General features: G+C 49.6%; 1 protein-coding gene across 1 annotated transcript in view; it reads left to right on the plus strand.

Annotated features, from left to right (window-relative positions):
* PECR (peroxisomal trans-2-enoyl-CoA reductase) overlaps positions 1 to 15,978 on the plus strand; it is an 89,009-nt gene that overhangs the window by 36,640 nt on the left and 36,391 nt on the right. The window contains exon 5 of the mRNA XM_086954495.1: positions 9,907 to 10,003. Within this exon, the coding sequence (XP_086810621.1) occupies positions 9,907 to 10,003 (97 nt within the window). The remainder of the gene's footprint in view (positions 1 to 9,906; positions 10,004 to 15,978) is intronic.

Here is a 15,978-nt window from a genome sequence, read left to right on the forward strand (position 1 = left end):
CTCGGGGAGGAGTTGCCCTTAGATAAGGGGGGTGAGTGGGCGGGTGTCACCTTAGTGTCCCTGGGAGAGCGGGAGATGGTTCCAAAGATCCAGGTGCCCCCAAATACTACAAAGTATGGGCAATGGGTCACCATCAATGGCCAGAGAGGGGAGGCTCTGAGAGATACAGGAGCCAGTATGACTATGGTGAGAAGTCAACTGGTGTCTCCAGAGCAGGTTGTTCCTAATGTACTCCACCCCGCCGCGATGGCTGACGGCAGAATGGGCCACTATCCAGTGGCTGAGGTTCCCTTTGAGTGGGAGGGGGTTGCAGGTTCACTTCGAGTTGCCGTAAGCCCTGCCGTGCCAGTCGATTGTCTGTTGGGGAATGACATGGAAAACAACACTTGGAGAGAGGTGGAATACCGGACGCATTCTGCGATGCTGGGTACACCTGACTGGGCCTGAGCAAGCACACGGTCTGCGACTGCCCGGAGAGGGAGTTCGCCTAGGTTGGAGCCTGGAACAATGGCCCAACCCGCTGCTAAGAAGGGACTGACCCGGAGACAGGGAGAGCCTGCTCCGGCTTCCACACCCCATGTGACAGATCGGCCACCTGCGGTGGTGGACCAGGAGTCCGTGGTGGTGGAAGTAGACTCTTTGGAGGATTTACCCATCCCTGCTGAGTGGCATGTGGAGGGAGGTCCTACCAGAGAGGAATTCTGTAAGGGGCAGAGGGAGTGCCCCACCCTTGAGGGACTGAGGCGACAGGCTGAAGCCCAAGCAGCAGGTGATGTTACGGGACACTACCATATTTACTGGGAGGATGGACTCCTCTACAGTGAACCCAAGGTACCCTTGCCTGGTTCATCAAGGGCCTTGGTAGTCCCGCAACAGTACCGAGCCTTTCTTTTGGAATTGGCTCATGCCATGCCCCTGGCAGGACACTTAGGCCAGGATAAGACCTTTGCACGGCTTGTCCTCCACTTTTACTGGCCTCAGATGAAAGTGGCGTCCAACACTTACTGTCGGACATGTGTAACCTGCCAGGCAGTGGGAAAACAGGGGTGAAGCTTAAGGCTCCCCTGAAACCACTTCCAGTCGTTAGCACACCCTTTGAAAGGGTGGGCATCGACATTGTAGGGCCTTTGGATCCACCAACAACAGCTGGTCACAGGTTTATCCTGGTTCTGGTGGATCATGCCACACGGTACCCAGAGGCAATTCCTCTGAGGACAGTCACTGCACCTGTAGTGGCAAGAGCCCTAATGGGAATCTTTACCTGAGTGGGATTTCCCAAGGAAGTTGTGTCTGACAGGGGGACCAACTTCATATCGGCTTACATGCGGGCAATGTGGAAGGAGTGTGGAGTGACCTACCGGTTCACCACTCCTTATCACCCCCAGTCGAATGGACTGGTTGAGAGGTTTAATAAGACCTTGAAGGGCATGATCAGAAGTCTGCCCGAAAGCCTGCGGAGGAAATGGGACGTCCTCCTACCCTGTTTGCTCTTTTCCTACAGGGAAGTGCCCCAGAAGGGAGTGGGCTTCAGCCCCTTTGAGCTTCTGTATGGGCACCCTGTACGCGGTCCTCTCAGCCTGGTGAAGGAAGGTTGGGAGAAATCTCCCAGGAAACCCCCCCAGGATGTGGTGAGCTACATGCTGGCCTTCAGGAGCCAAATGGCGAAGTTGTGGAAGCAAGCTTCTGACAACTTGGAGGCCAGCCAGGCAGTCATGAAGGAGTGGTATGACCACAATGCTCACCAAGTGGAATTGGAGCCTGGCCAGAAAGTGTGGGTGATGGAGCCTGGAGAGCTTAGCGCCCTCCAGGATCGCTGGACAGGCCCCTTTGAGGTGTTGGAGAAGAAGGGTAAGGCCACATACCTGGTGGACCTTAAGACCCCTCGACAGCCCCTACGGGTGCTGCATGCCAACCGTCTCAAGCCCCACCATGAGAGGCCCGAAGTCATGTTGATGATGGTGACTGACGGGGAAGAGGAAGCGGAAAGCGAACCTCTCCCAGATCTATTCTCGTCTCAAGAGAAGGATGGGTCAGTGGAGGGAGTGATTCTCTCCTACTCTAACTCCTGAGCAACGGGAGGACTGCCGCCAGATCCTGGAGCAGTACTCTTCGTTGTTCTCCCTTGTCCCGGGAAGGACTCACCTGTGTACCCATGACGTGGACACAGGGGACAGCCCACCAGTGAAGTCGAAGACCTACCGGCTGTCTGACAAGATGAAGGCTAGCATCCATGCAGAGGTTGCCAAGATGCTAGAGCTGGGAGTTATTGAACCTTCCAACAGCCCTTGGTCCAGTCCGGTGGTGCTCGTGCCAAAAGCCGCACCACCAGGCACCACACCTGAACTGAGGTTCTGTGTGGATTACCGAGGACTGAACTCAGTGACAAAGACTGATGCTCATCCGATCCCTAGGGCGGATGAATTAATTGACCGGCTAGGAGCTGCCCAATATCTGAGTACCTTTGACCTCACTTCAGGGTACTGGCAGATCTCCTTGACAGATGGAGCAAAGGAAAGGTCAGCCTTCTCCACGCCTGAGGGACACTTCCAGTTTGGGGTGATGCCCTTTGGGCTCAAAAATGCCCCTGCCACATTTCAGCGGCTGGTGAACCAGGTCCTCTCTGGAATGGAGAGTTTCTCTGCTGCTTACCTGGATGACATTGCTGTCTTCAGTAGCAGTTGGGAGGACCATCTGCAGCATTTGCAAGCAGTTCTCCAGGCCCTGAGACAAGCTGGATTGACAATCAAGGCCAGCAAATGCCAGATTGGACAGGGGTCGGTTGTGTACCTTGGACACTTGGTGGGTAGGGGGACTGTGCAGCCCCTGCAGGCGAAGATTGAGGCAATCATGGCCTGGGAACCCCCCAAGACACAGACTGAGGTCCGAGCTTTCCTGGGCCTCACAGGCTACTACCGTCGCTTTGTGAAGGGGTATGGCACTATTGTAGCGCCCCTCATAGAGCTCACCTCGAAGAAACAACCTCGACGGGTAGTTTGGACGGGAGCTTGTCAGCAAGCTTTCGAGAAATTGAAGCAGGCGATGTGTGCGGCACCGGTCCTGAAGGCCCCAGACTTCTCCAAGGAGTTCATTGTCCAAACAGATGCATCAGAACATGGCATTGGGGCAGTGTTATCGCAACTAAATGAAGAGGGCCTGGATCAGCCTGTAGTTTTCTTATCCAGGAGACTGCTTCCCCGGGAACAGAAGTGGAGTGCAATTGAGAGGGAAGCTTTTGCGGTGGTGTGGGCTCTGAAGAAGCTGCGGCCATACCTCTTTGGCTCGCACTTCCTGGTTCAGACTGACCACCGACCCCTTCGTTGGCTGATGCAAATGAAGGGGGAAAATCCCAAGCTGTTGAGGTGGTCCATCTCCCTACAGGGAATGGACTTCCGGGTGGAACATCGGCCTGGAGTGGACCACGCCAATGCAGACGGTCTCTCCAGGTATTTCCGCCTTAGTGATGAGGACTCCCAAGGGGTTGGGTAGTTCTCCCCACTTTCAGCTGGGGGGGACGCGTGTTAGACCTGTCTGGCTTTTTGGCGTAGTTCCTCCTATTTAATATTTATTTTGTCCCCTTTTTGCCCCTCATACCCTTGATAATTTTTGTCCACTGACTTTTTTTATAGGTGTTGGCCAAGGGGATAGGTGTTCTTTTGTCCCTCATAATTTTTTACCTCAGGCCCAGAGGCCTGTTCTGTCAGGAAACTGCCTGCTGTAATTCACAAAATGGAGGGCCCTAACTGTTTCCAACTGCCACATCCTAGACTGCCCCATAGGATAACCTTAGGCCTTCCAGAACCTTCTGGACCCTACTGGACTCTGTGGGGGTTGTCTATAAAAGGGCAGGGGTTGGGAAGCCATTTTGTGTTGACCAGAGAGTGGAGGAGTGAGGCAGTGGTGAAAGGAGGAGGACGCACTGGGAGCATTAGTTTGTCCCTGTGACAGACAGCCTTTACTGGGAGACGTTCCCCCCCCCCCCTGCTGACATTGATAGAGGTAATTGATGTCCCTGGAGGATTTGTGAGTTTCCCATATTCCACGCTGGGTGTGCATTCCCTCTGTGTGTTAAGGTGCAGTTAAGGGAGGGAACGATCTTAACCCTGTGGTAAAGTCAAAGCCAGTGAATTTGGCAGGGTAAAGTGATGAAATGTATTGTTGTTATTGATCCGTAATGCAAAGTAGCACTGCTGAGAGTAATCTTATTAAGATAAGTTCACAAGTCCAAAAGTAAGCATTTCTGAACTCATGACAACTGAATGTTTTGAACTGTAAAATTTTCCACAGCCAGAGGAGTGTTATTAACTTTTCTTGATCAAAGGTGTAATTTCCAATTGTGAATACTTGTGAGCAAAACCGAAGAGTATATTATTTTTATAAAGCAGTACTTATTTTTCCACATTTTGGTGTAGCGTTATCTTTTTGTGTGTTATTGCGTTGTTTTACTGTTGGGTGGTCTGCAACCTTCACACTGTGCCTCTGAAGTCTATGTCTTGCCCTAGGCCAGGCTACCCCAGGTTCTAACAGTTACACATTATGATGTACTTAGAGAGAATGAACGACCAAGATCTATATCCATAGATAATGGTACACCATATTTCCCTATGGACCCTTGTTACCACAAATGTATTTCTTACTATTCTAGATTTTGGTACTAATGTCCTTAAGGGAATATTGGTGGATTTGACACTGAGAATGAACAAGGAAGGATAAATGTTAACCCCTTCCACACTCATGACGAGCTGGGCTCGTCATGGTGTAGCCTCCTCAAACACTGATGACGAGCCCAGCTCGTCATGAACAATGGGAAATTCAATAATCCAGCACAGCAGCAAAATATCGCTAGCAGCGATGGTGTTAAATTAGTTAATGCAAGTGGGGTTCAAAACACTTATACCCTTAAGGACATGGTTAGTCAAAGTGTATGAGGATATAGACTAAATGTAGTAGTCAGCTGATATGGTGAATCGAACATACGATAAAAAGGCCAATCTAAAGGTAATGGTGTATATCTTCACACATATTCAATCCCTTAGGGGTCTTAGTATCAAGTTTTATTATGTACTTTGTTTCTAGTTGCCACAATTTCCTCTCACGGTTGCCACCCTGTTTGCTCTGAGGACTATGGACATTCAGCGAAGTAATCATTAAAATTAACGTTGTGGTGCCACTGTGAATTGGCCTCAGCATCTGTTTTGTTTGCAGTGAAGTAACGGGATGCCCTGTTCCCGCAGTTGTGGCTGCGCTGCAGGGTTAGGGGGTGTGTATGTGTGTATGTATTTTTGTGTATGTCTGCGTGTGTGTGTGTGTATATATGTATATGTATATATATATATATATATATATATATATATACACACACATACGTCTCCTGCTTCGCCGATCCACGCGATTGGAAGTAGCTTCGGAGTTTGTCCTGTGTGTGTGTGTGTATATATATATATATATATATATATATATATATATATATATATATATATGTTTGAGCAAGAGCCTTGAGCTTCTAGAAGTGCACACGACGCTGCCCCAAGCCTTCCAGCCCAGATTGCCTCGCTGAGTTTGCCTTTCCAGAAGCCTTCCATGTTAGCCAGGTCCGACGCGTTTCGAGGCTGGAACGCCCCGTAATCATGGATTGCTGCACAAAGGGGATTAAAGGACACAGCGCTTTTATTTCAATGATTTACGTTGAAGGTAGCCGCCCTAAGTGGGCGCGGCACCTTCAGGACAAGCAGTGGCATGCTGGTAATTTGAGTCCAAATAAGCGCTGGTATGTAAAAACCTATAGTAGGCTCAGTCCCCTGTGATTCATTTTAGCTGAGTATTGTCCTTAAGTAGGTGAAGGGATCCGGTTTTGCAAGTGTCTGCGCCCATGAGACAGCGTGCCTCACAGAAAGGATTACCAGCATGCCACTGCTTGTCCTGAAGGTGCCGCGCCCACTTAGGGCGGCTACCTTCAACGTAAATCATTGAAATAAAAGCGCTGTGTTCTTCAATCCCCTTTGTGCAGCAATCCATGATTACGGGGCGTTCCAGCTTCGAAACGCGTCGGACCTGGCTAACATGGAAGGCTTCTGGAAAGGCAAACTCAGCGAGGCGATCTGGGCTGGAAGGCTTGGGGCAGCGTCGTGTGCACTTCTAGAAGCTCAAGGCTCTTGCTCAAATATATATATATACACACACACACACAGGACAAACTCCGAAGCTACTTCCAATCGCGTGGATCGGCGAAGCAGGAGACGGACCACAGGATCAGGTAAAGTGGAATTTTTATTTTAAATATAGGCAGCAGTGACGCGTTTTGGGCTCGGAAGCCCTTGTTCGAAACAGCCCTGTGGTACATCTTGCACTGTTATTAATCCTCATTTAAAATTCCAACCTTCCCCATTTCACCCTATTCTCATTCCCCATCATTTGGTACTTTCGTATCGGCCTCTGGATGCGGCACTTCAGTACTAGGATGATCAAGGTCTCCACATAGTTGACCTCTATAGGTATATTTGAAATTTTTATTACATGGAACACATCCCTGACAGAACTTTCTGCTGGAGCATCCATTCTTGGGCACCAAAAGTGTATATTTGGTAGCCCTGTCAACGCAGGCATTCCCATGTAGCTTTGGTGACTTTATTTAGGTACAGACGCGGACTCCTCCAGGAGGGGAACTCATTTATCTTATAGATAAACAAGGTTATTAATGACACAGAGCACATTAGATATTTGTGAAAATGACTGTAGTTGGCCCTTTACCTTTGTAATCATCCATCGGACATTCGGACGGCAAGGTTCCAAAGGGGATAGTGGCAGGGGGACACAGTGAACCTTGGAAATCAACAAATGTGACGCCATGGTTTAGACTGTCCTTCTCCTCTTCTGATTTTATGTTCTGTTGAAGGAATTCTTAAAGCGCAGCGAATGCCCAGAAGACTTCCTGGTTCTAGAGGGCAGGGGATGAGCATCTATGGCAGACCTCAAGAAATGGCGTTGGAAGGCACGGAAGAACAGTTGAGTTTTGTCGTCCTCCAAGCACTCTTCCCCTTCACTGTATAGTAAGGGTTTTATTTGCAGCTGTGGCGCTGCTGATCCCATTGATTTCTCAAATAATATATCTAGATAAGTGGGAGACAGTAACTGTATAAATTCCAATTGTCTGTTTTCTTATTACAGATGCATTCTGGTTTCCGAATACGGTTGTAATACGAAGATTACATCACTTCTTGGTATTTTTGTGCTGCTGTGGGTTTGAGGGTTCTCATCCTCAGTGACCTCCCCTGCTATCTGCGATTGCAAAACTTCTCCCTTTCAATCTGACCTGCTTTGCAAGCTCACATCTGACCGCTTATAAACCTTCTTCTTCCTGGGCGCTTTATCGGATGTCGCGCCCACCGACAAGCTATTGGTGAAAGGCTGGGCCAGCATAGCCAAGGATGATACATGCCAGGCCTTGCATGCTGTACATTGTTTTTTTTTGTGGGCAAAGGAGTCCTTTAAGTCATTCACAGGCCCTTGGCTTTTGTTGCTGCCTGCTCTCACCTCCCAGTACCACAACAACATTGAGTACTCTTGGTAGGCCTTTGGTAAGAAAAGGCAATAGATAAATGAATAGTGCGACTAGCACACTCGGGTTTGTGATTTGCTTGCATTGGAGTTTATGCTCTCGATTCATTTTCTTTTTAGAACCAAATTACTAATTGCAGAATCCAAAGAATACATCTGGGTGTACGACCATCTTCCTTGGAAAGAAGTTTGGAGGGGCTTCTTATTCAAAGGAATAATGTCCCCTCGTGTACATTAAAAAAGGATATTGACAGTCATCGCGAAGTTCAATAAAACTGTAACCACTGAACTCGAAGACTGCTTACAATGCTGAGTTGTTCAAGTACTTCTAGCAGTGAAGAAGCACCTGGTCAAGGATGGCTCAGATAGTCCATAGGAAAAGCAAATGTAATTTGCTAGTAACAGATCTGCAAGAAATGTGAAGCATGATTTGATAAATCGGTGGAAAACCTACGAGGATCGAACAATAGTTTCAAATGTTAGTGTATATATGTTAAGAGCTTTCCTGCGATTTTACAAATAAAATGTATAGTTGACCGGAAGTGTTTAGGATAACTGTGGAGGATCTAGGATTCTGTAAACTTTACGAGGCTGATTATTTTAAAAAAACATTTATTTACCTGCCGCTGAGTAGTGTTTCCCCCTCCTCAGAAACATGGTGAGTGCTTAAATAGCAGAAAGGAAACATAGGCATATCCCAAATGTCTGCATTTGGTGTAGCATTTCTAGGGCTATAGTTTGTAACAGGCAAGGACGTTGAGAGATGTAGGAGACCATAGATTACAGTAGTATAACGATATACTGCATTTTTGGAATTACCTTTGTATTAATCGCATAGGTATGTTGCCGCAACACTGCAAAAAGAATGTAAAAAGAAAATTACATTTTAATATGATATTGTCTATTTAATATTAATAGATCTTTGAAATTGACTACCCCCTACAAGTGATGTAAGCCTTTGATCTTGTAATGGTATCTTAAACTGGGAAATGGGACGTTCTATTTATTTTTTATTATTTTTTTTTAGTTCATGGATATAAGGATACTGTTCATTGGTGTAATGTACAGCTGTTGGCCAAAGTTTTTTTACCTCCGTGTTCTCCATAAGTGTAAACTCTTATAGTTTTTTGTAGTCTTGTCATAAAGACGGAATTCTGAGACCCTATGATCATAGAGCACTTGTCTTTTGAGATTGTTTTCTTGAGATGCAGAGACCTCTGAGATCTGTTGAGTTTTTGAGGCATTTGTGTGGCTGTGGTTTATTCTTCAATATATTGGCTAATATGGAACTCCTGCATCTGCCGTTCCCAATACAGGGAAAACCGCATTCCCTTTGAATACGCTCCTGAACTCTAAACGGAGGTTTGTGTAATGTGTACTCGACCATTCTGGAGATCCCTTTCTGAGAGCTATGGGACACGCGGGTGCTGGTGGTCGTAGCCATAGGGACTGAGGCCTTTTACTTATGATGTCCAGGTGCCTGAATTACTATGAATTCCAGGCAACTAGGCCAAGTACCACGTTTGCGCTAGACTCCCAGGATAGTGTTCTCCGAGCAGTTTAAGGTTCCCTCGGGAAGGTGGATACAGAATAGTGAAAACATGCTCACAACTCAACGCGTACAACAGCAATAAATCCTGGTAAATCCAAATACTCCCTTTTATGAAAGAAGGGAAGTATTTTATTTTTTACTGCTGTCAGCCCAAAGGAGAAATACGACATTCAAAAAACAATTACAGTCCAGCACAAACAATTAACACGCATGCACTCCCCAGCACAGTATTCTTTATGTATTGTACACCCCATAGACACACATACACCCAACATATGTATCAACCATGTACGCACTGTATCCTTCCTGCGTTGTACCACTCATAGGTACACATACACCCAGCCCATGCATTTGTCCTGCATGCACTTTGAAAGCGGGTGAGCCACTAGAGCTCTCTCTCCAGTGACCTGTTCACTCCTGCTGACACACAGTAGGCTACCACCACGCTTGTGCTGCTTAACTCTTGGTGAAGGTGGTGGCCTCTCACCACTACGAAAATAGCTTTGGGCTCCCGTCCTGGTCCAACAGAACAACAATCCACGAGACATGCCTATGTCCTGGCGCACACAAATGATGTGTGTTTTAACATATTTTTCTGTATCCACTTTCACGCATCACTCAGGTTCATATCGCTGTACTCGATTTGAAATGTCAGCACAAGTTACATGATCATTTTCACATAATCCCACTGAGAGAATGGAGATGTCTGTAGGAGTGCAGGGAGGGGGGAGTGAGGGAAACCTGATGAACTATTTTGGTCCTGCTTATGAGACGTCCTGTCTTGTTTTATATTTGTTATAAAGCCACACCGGTGCTGCAAGAGCTGGAGTCGATAATCTGACCAAGAGTTTGGCCATCGAGTGGGCCAGCCAAGGAGTCCGGGTGAACTCTGTCGCTCCTGTGAGTACCAACCTAAGCAACCTATTGTTTACAGCTTCTGATGTAGAACTTGGTTAGTCTTGGAGAAGGCCCTCATGTCAATACGAATGTCACTGTTGTAGCTGAGAGGATCGATAGAGTGAGTGGCAGATTGAAGAGGACAAGTGCCGTTGCAAGACTATTGCGTGCCCTGTAAAGACATGCTACGAAGGTTTCAAACCTAGTGCAGATATGTGCGTTACGATGTTAACTGTACTAAGGGAAGAATAAGGTTTTGTCAGTCAGTCAGAATGATCTGTAGGGCAACCTGACTGGGCCAGTCTGACAGGTCAGTGTGTGGGGTGGCTTTTGGGGGCTGGTTTTGTGGCTCTGTGGGCAGGTGTTGTGAAGATCATTAATTAATGATTTGTCTACAGTAGCCAGCAGTACTGTGCAAGCAGTGGCAGGTTGCACTGGGCTAACAGACCAGTGCAGAATGTCTGTGTCTTACCTGATAATGCACAGAGCTGCATTGCGTCATATCTGCTGAACCGCAGAAGGTGGTTGCAGTTCTGATGTGAGAATAAATCATCTGCAACCTAAGCCACCATTAATGCTGCACTCCTGCCCGAGCAGGTCGATGCCAGACTATATGACCTTAAATGTGGATAAATTGAAGTTCCTGTTGCTGAGTGGACCGTCCTGCAGCATTAAGATCTGGTTGGCCTTCAACATGATATATCCTCTCTGCACCAGATCAATCAGGTAGGGTCTTGGAGGTCCTCTTTGATTCTGTGGACTTCTACAACCCCCCATGTCTAAATTTATTCCAGTTCCATTATCGGATTCTTATGGTGTGATTCTGAATCCAAAATGCCAGTCCCCCAATGGCATCAGGAAAGTGCAGGGGATAAATTACTGAGCGTGGCTGGTGCCAGACGGTGGCATCTAATTCCTTACTCACAGTGCCACATCTCCACATAGCAAATTTTAAACGCTGGCTTAAACACTTGTTAAGCATGGCTGTCGTGCCTTAAGAAATTATTTTTGTTTTGTTTCTTGGTATTATGTTTGCCTATGTTGTTCTGTACACCCTTAATGTTTGCTGGCTTGATGAAGGATGCTTTCTGCCCTTTGTGTGTGACATCTAATAAATACAGAGTCCTTCCCCAAGTTCTCTGGTCTCGGACTGTATCCGGCCCCTGATACTACCAGCTATGAATAAAATGCCTATTATAAAATTTCACATCTGAAAGAAACACGTTAGTTAGATTCCTTACCTTAGAATATCCCCAGCCGTCAGACTAGATCCGGAACGTTTTTCGTCAGCAGTACCCCTGCATGTCTGTAGGCGTCCTCTGCTGTTCCGCGCCCGTCGTCGTGATCGCTGGGATGGCGACGTCGGAGTACTTAGACGCCGCCATCTCGCGCTGACATCAGTTCTTCTTTTTTTTCCGCACCAGCAAGCGCAGATCCGGAAGAGCGAGTACCCTAGTCACTTTTTGACTAACTTTTTGGTCTATTTTGACTATCTTTTTTGAGTCGATTCGACTCCTGTGGCCGGTAGTGATGCCTGGATTTAAACCGTGCAACGCCTGTCACCGACTGATGTCGGTGACCGACCCCCACCGCCGGTGTCTCTACTGTCTTAGGGCCGACCACGACGACAAGTCGTGCTCCGACTGCTGGACCTTGACCTCAAAAGCTAGGCGGGAGCGGTCCCGTAACCTTCTCAAGCTCCGGCAATCGGCTCTGCCCCGCTCAAGGAGGAAGTCGAGGGACCGGTCGCAGACCTCCAGCCATCGCTGCTCGTCGAGCCATCACCATTCGTCGGGCTCAAAGTCCTTCGGTAAGTCGAGGCACTCTAAGAAGTCAAAGAGGCGGCATCGCTCTTCTGACTCCCCTCGCCGGTCGCGCGATTTGGCCGAGGGTTCAGGTGGCACCACTCGCGCAGCTCCGCTTGAGCCGCAGGAGTCTCGTCCGGCCCATCACCCTCCGGTCCCTGGCTTCGAGATTTCCTCGTGGCCATGAGGAGTCTCTTTCCACCGTCGAGGTCTAAGGTGTGCCTTCAGACCCGCGGGTTCGACTGGAGGTCCTAGCGTGCCAGCAGCTTTGGCCCCGGTGTCGTCAGCGACTTCGGTCCCGGTGCCGCAGGACCCCGCGGAATCCAGGCCTGGATCCCGGTCGACGCCAGTTCACCTCACGACTCCGCTGGTGCCGACCCCTACGGTGCCACTTCCGGCGCGTCCTCGGATGACGCTGGGCCCGGTTTGAGGCCCGGTCGGGGTCCGACGCCTGAACGGCGTCGATGGGTGAGGCCTTCACCTACGACCCGGCTCCGTCCTTTATGCCTATCTATCAGGACACGGATGAAGGGCAGGACTGGGAGGGGTCTGAGGACCCTGTGGCACAGCAGTGCCAGTTAAGTCAGGACTGGGCAGATGAGCTGGGGGAGGCCAGTGGTCTTGACACGTCACCAGACACTCGTTTTATCTCTCCTCCCTCCGTGGCTAAGGAGGAGGGTTCTACTTATAGCGTAAGCTCTTAGGAGCCTATGCTGCCATTCAATGAGTCCCTCACCGACGTTCTGATGGGCACTTGGTCCAGGCCCTCCACAGTGCCCCCTGTGGATCGGAACGTGGCCCAACGCCACTGCCTGGCTCCGGGCAACCCCTGCTTCCTGTCCAGCCACCCCACCCCCAAAAGTCTGGTGATCCAGGCCTCTACGTCCCAGATCGCATTCTCGTCCGCTCCCCTGAATCCGGAATCCAAAAGGCTCAATCAGTTTGGGAAGAAACTGTTCTCCTCAGTTTGGGGTTGGTTGTTACTACCACTGCTTTCTGGTTCCCAAGAAGGGCAAAGGGGGCCTATGCCCTATCTTGGACCTCAGGAGCGTCAACGGCTTCCTCTGGAAGGAGATGTTCAAGACGCTGACTTCAACTCAGGTCCTGGCTGCCCTAGACCCTGGAGACTGGATAGCTTTGGACTTCCAGGACGCTTATTTCCATATCCCTGTACTGCCGGCCCACCAGCGCTTCGTGCGGTTCACGGTAGGCCACGAGCACTTTCAGTTTACCGTGCTCCCCTTCGGCCTCACCAGTGCCCCTCGGTTGTTCACAAAAGTGATGATGACTGGTTGTTGAAGGCGGGCTCGCCCCAGACAGTCGTCTTCCACCTCCAGACTACGGCCAATCAACTGTACTTGCTGGGGTTCTCCATTAACGTGCCTAAGTCATACCTGAGTCCCTCCCAAAAGCTCCTCTTCATCGGAGTAGTTCTGGACTCGGTGCAGTTTCAGGTTTATCCTCCCCGGCAGCGATTTCGGGATATTCAGGCTTTGATTCCGATCTTTCGGCCTTTATCCCGAGTTTCGGTCAGGCTGATGCTGCGGCTCCTAGGGCGGATGGCCTCCTGCATCCTGCTGGTACATCGAGCTCTGCAGTGGGCCCTGCAGTTCCAGTCGGCACAGCATCAGGGCAATCTGTCCGACCACATCCTGATCTCGAAGGGCACTGCAAGTCAGTTGCAGTGGTGGCTCACGGACCGCGATTGGGTCAGTGGCAGATTCCTCTCCCTTCCCCAACCAGAGCACACAGAGGTGACGGACGCATCTCTCCTGGAATGGGGGGGGGGGCCACATGGTAGAGGAGGAGATCCGAGGCCTCTGGACTCCGGCGGAGTCCCGGCTCTAAATCAACCTTCTGGAGTTGTGGGCGATCCGGCTTGCACTGAAGGCATTCCTTCCCTCTCTCCAGGGAAGTGTAGTGTAGGTGTTCACGGACAACACCACCGCCATGTGGTACTGCAACAAACAGGGAGGGGTGGGGTCGTGGACCCTTTGTCAGGAGGCTCTGCGCCTCTAGACATGGCTGGCACACTAGGGCATCACCCTGGTGGTTCAACACCTGGCAGGTTCCCTTAATGCTAGGGTGGACGAACTCAGCCGCTGGTGCATGATGGATCACGAATGGCATCTGAACTCGGGCGTGACGCTAGGTCTCTTTCAGCAGTGGGGAGAGCCTAGGTTAGATCTATTCGCCACCGAAGAGAACGCGCAATGTCATCAGTTCTGCGCGTTACAATTTCCAAGGCGGCCCTCACTCTGAAGCGCTTTTTGACGCGAGTGGAGCTGTGGTCTGTTGTACGCCTTTCTGCCTATACCACTTCTGCCCAGAGTGCTGAAGATCAGGCGCGACCGGGCCCAAGTCATCCTTGTGGCTCTGGATTGGGCATGAAGGTACTGGTATCCCGAGCTACTCAGTATGTCAGTCTATCCCCCGATTCATCTGCCTCTTCAGGAGGACCTTCTGTCACAGCAGCAGGGGACGGTCCTCCATCCGAACCTGTCCAATCTCCACCTCCATGTGTGGAGATTGAGTGGCGACAGTTGAGGCCATTTGACTTGCCTCCTGAAGTCTGTGATGTCATTCTGACAGCCAGGCGTCCCGCCAATAAAACGGTATATGCCTGCCGGTGGAACAAATTTGGGCATGGTGCACAGTTAAGGCTGTGGATCCACTCTCTGCCCCTCTTTCGGATGTTCTCCTCTTTCTCCTTTCTCTTGCCCAGCAGGGCTCTGCTCTTGCAACTATCAAGGGCTACCTCTCTGCCATTTCAGTCTTCTTGAGGCTTCCTGATCAGTCTTCTCTTTTCAAGTTTCCTGTTGTAAATAGATTCTTGAAAGGCATCACACACATGTTCCCTCCTGTTCCTTTTGTGATGCATCAGTGGGACTTGAACTTGGTTCTTACTTATTTGATGTGCGCTCCCTTTGAGCCACTTCACAATTGTCCTCTTCGTCTTCTGACACCCAAAACTGCTTTCCTGGTTGCTATCACCTCTGACAGAAGAGTGAGTGAGCTCCAGGCACTTTCCTCTAAACCTCCTTTCCTTTCTGTCCATCTAGACAAGGTTGTTCTGAGGACTCGTCCTTCTTTCCTGCCCAAGGTGGTTACTGCCTTTCACATCGGGCAGTCCATCACCTTGCCCACCTTCTTTCCACTTCCCTCGAAAGAGGAAGAGAGGCTCCACTGTCTGGACCCAAAACGTGCGCTCTCTTTCTGCCTCGGCCGCACAGGACAGTTCAGGGTGGATGACCAACTCTTTGTTGGCTACGTGGGCGCTAAGAAGGGACGTGTGGTGCACAAGCGGACCATCTCTCGGTGGGTCGTTTTGTGCATCAAGGTCTGTTATTCATTGGCTAAAAAGGATCCTCTTGTGGGCTGCGCACCCATTCCACTCGGGCCACGGCGGCTACTACGGCCTTGGGACGGGGAGTCCATTTCCAGGACATTTGTCAGGCAGCTACGTGGGCCTCGCTGCACACATTTGCTAAGCACGAAGGCCTAGACAGCCAAGTCCGGAGAGAAGGCTTCTTTGGCCGTTCCGTTCTCCAGGTTCGCAGACTCCCCACCGGGGTTGGTATTGCTGGGGTATCTATTCTAAGATGAGGAATCTAACTAACGGGTTTCTTTCAGATGCACAAGTTACTTACCTTCGGTAACGATATATCTGTAAGAAACATTAGTTAGATAGATTCCTTACCGCCCCACCCATCCTTCCCGTACCGATATCTAGGGTTAAGGTATCTCCCTTTGAGGGCCCTAGTTTCATGGCACCAGTATCGGTTTCTTGCATGGCTCTGCGTTCCTGGCGCGGAAAGCTATGTACAGATCTGACGTCGGTGCGCGAGGGCGGCGTCTGAGCCGCAGATGACGCCCACCGACGCGCAGGGGTACTACTGACAAAAAACTTTCCGGATCCAGTCTGACGACTGGGGATATTCTAAGGTAAGGAATCAAACTAACTAATGTTTCTTATAGATATATCATTACCGAAGGTAAGTAACGTGTGCCTTAGCGGGAAATAAAAGCCAACTACCTGGGTGTGGGTGGTCGGTGCCTTTCTAGAGCGCCATCTATCTTAATTTTTATCTTATGCATCCTGGCAATCTCAGTAGCTTAGCTACAGCAAGTTTCTGATTTTATTCATCAAAGCACTAGGCCTAGTGAATGAGG

This window comes from Lissotriton vulgaris, chromosome 2_1, assembly GCF_964263255.1.
Source record: "Lissotriton vulgaris chromosome 2_1, aLisVul1.2, whole genome shotgun sequence".
NCBI classification, from domain to species: Eukaryota; Metazoa; Chordata; class Amphibia; order Caudata; family Salamandridae; genus Lissotriton; species Lissotriton vulgaris.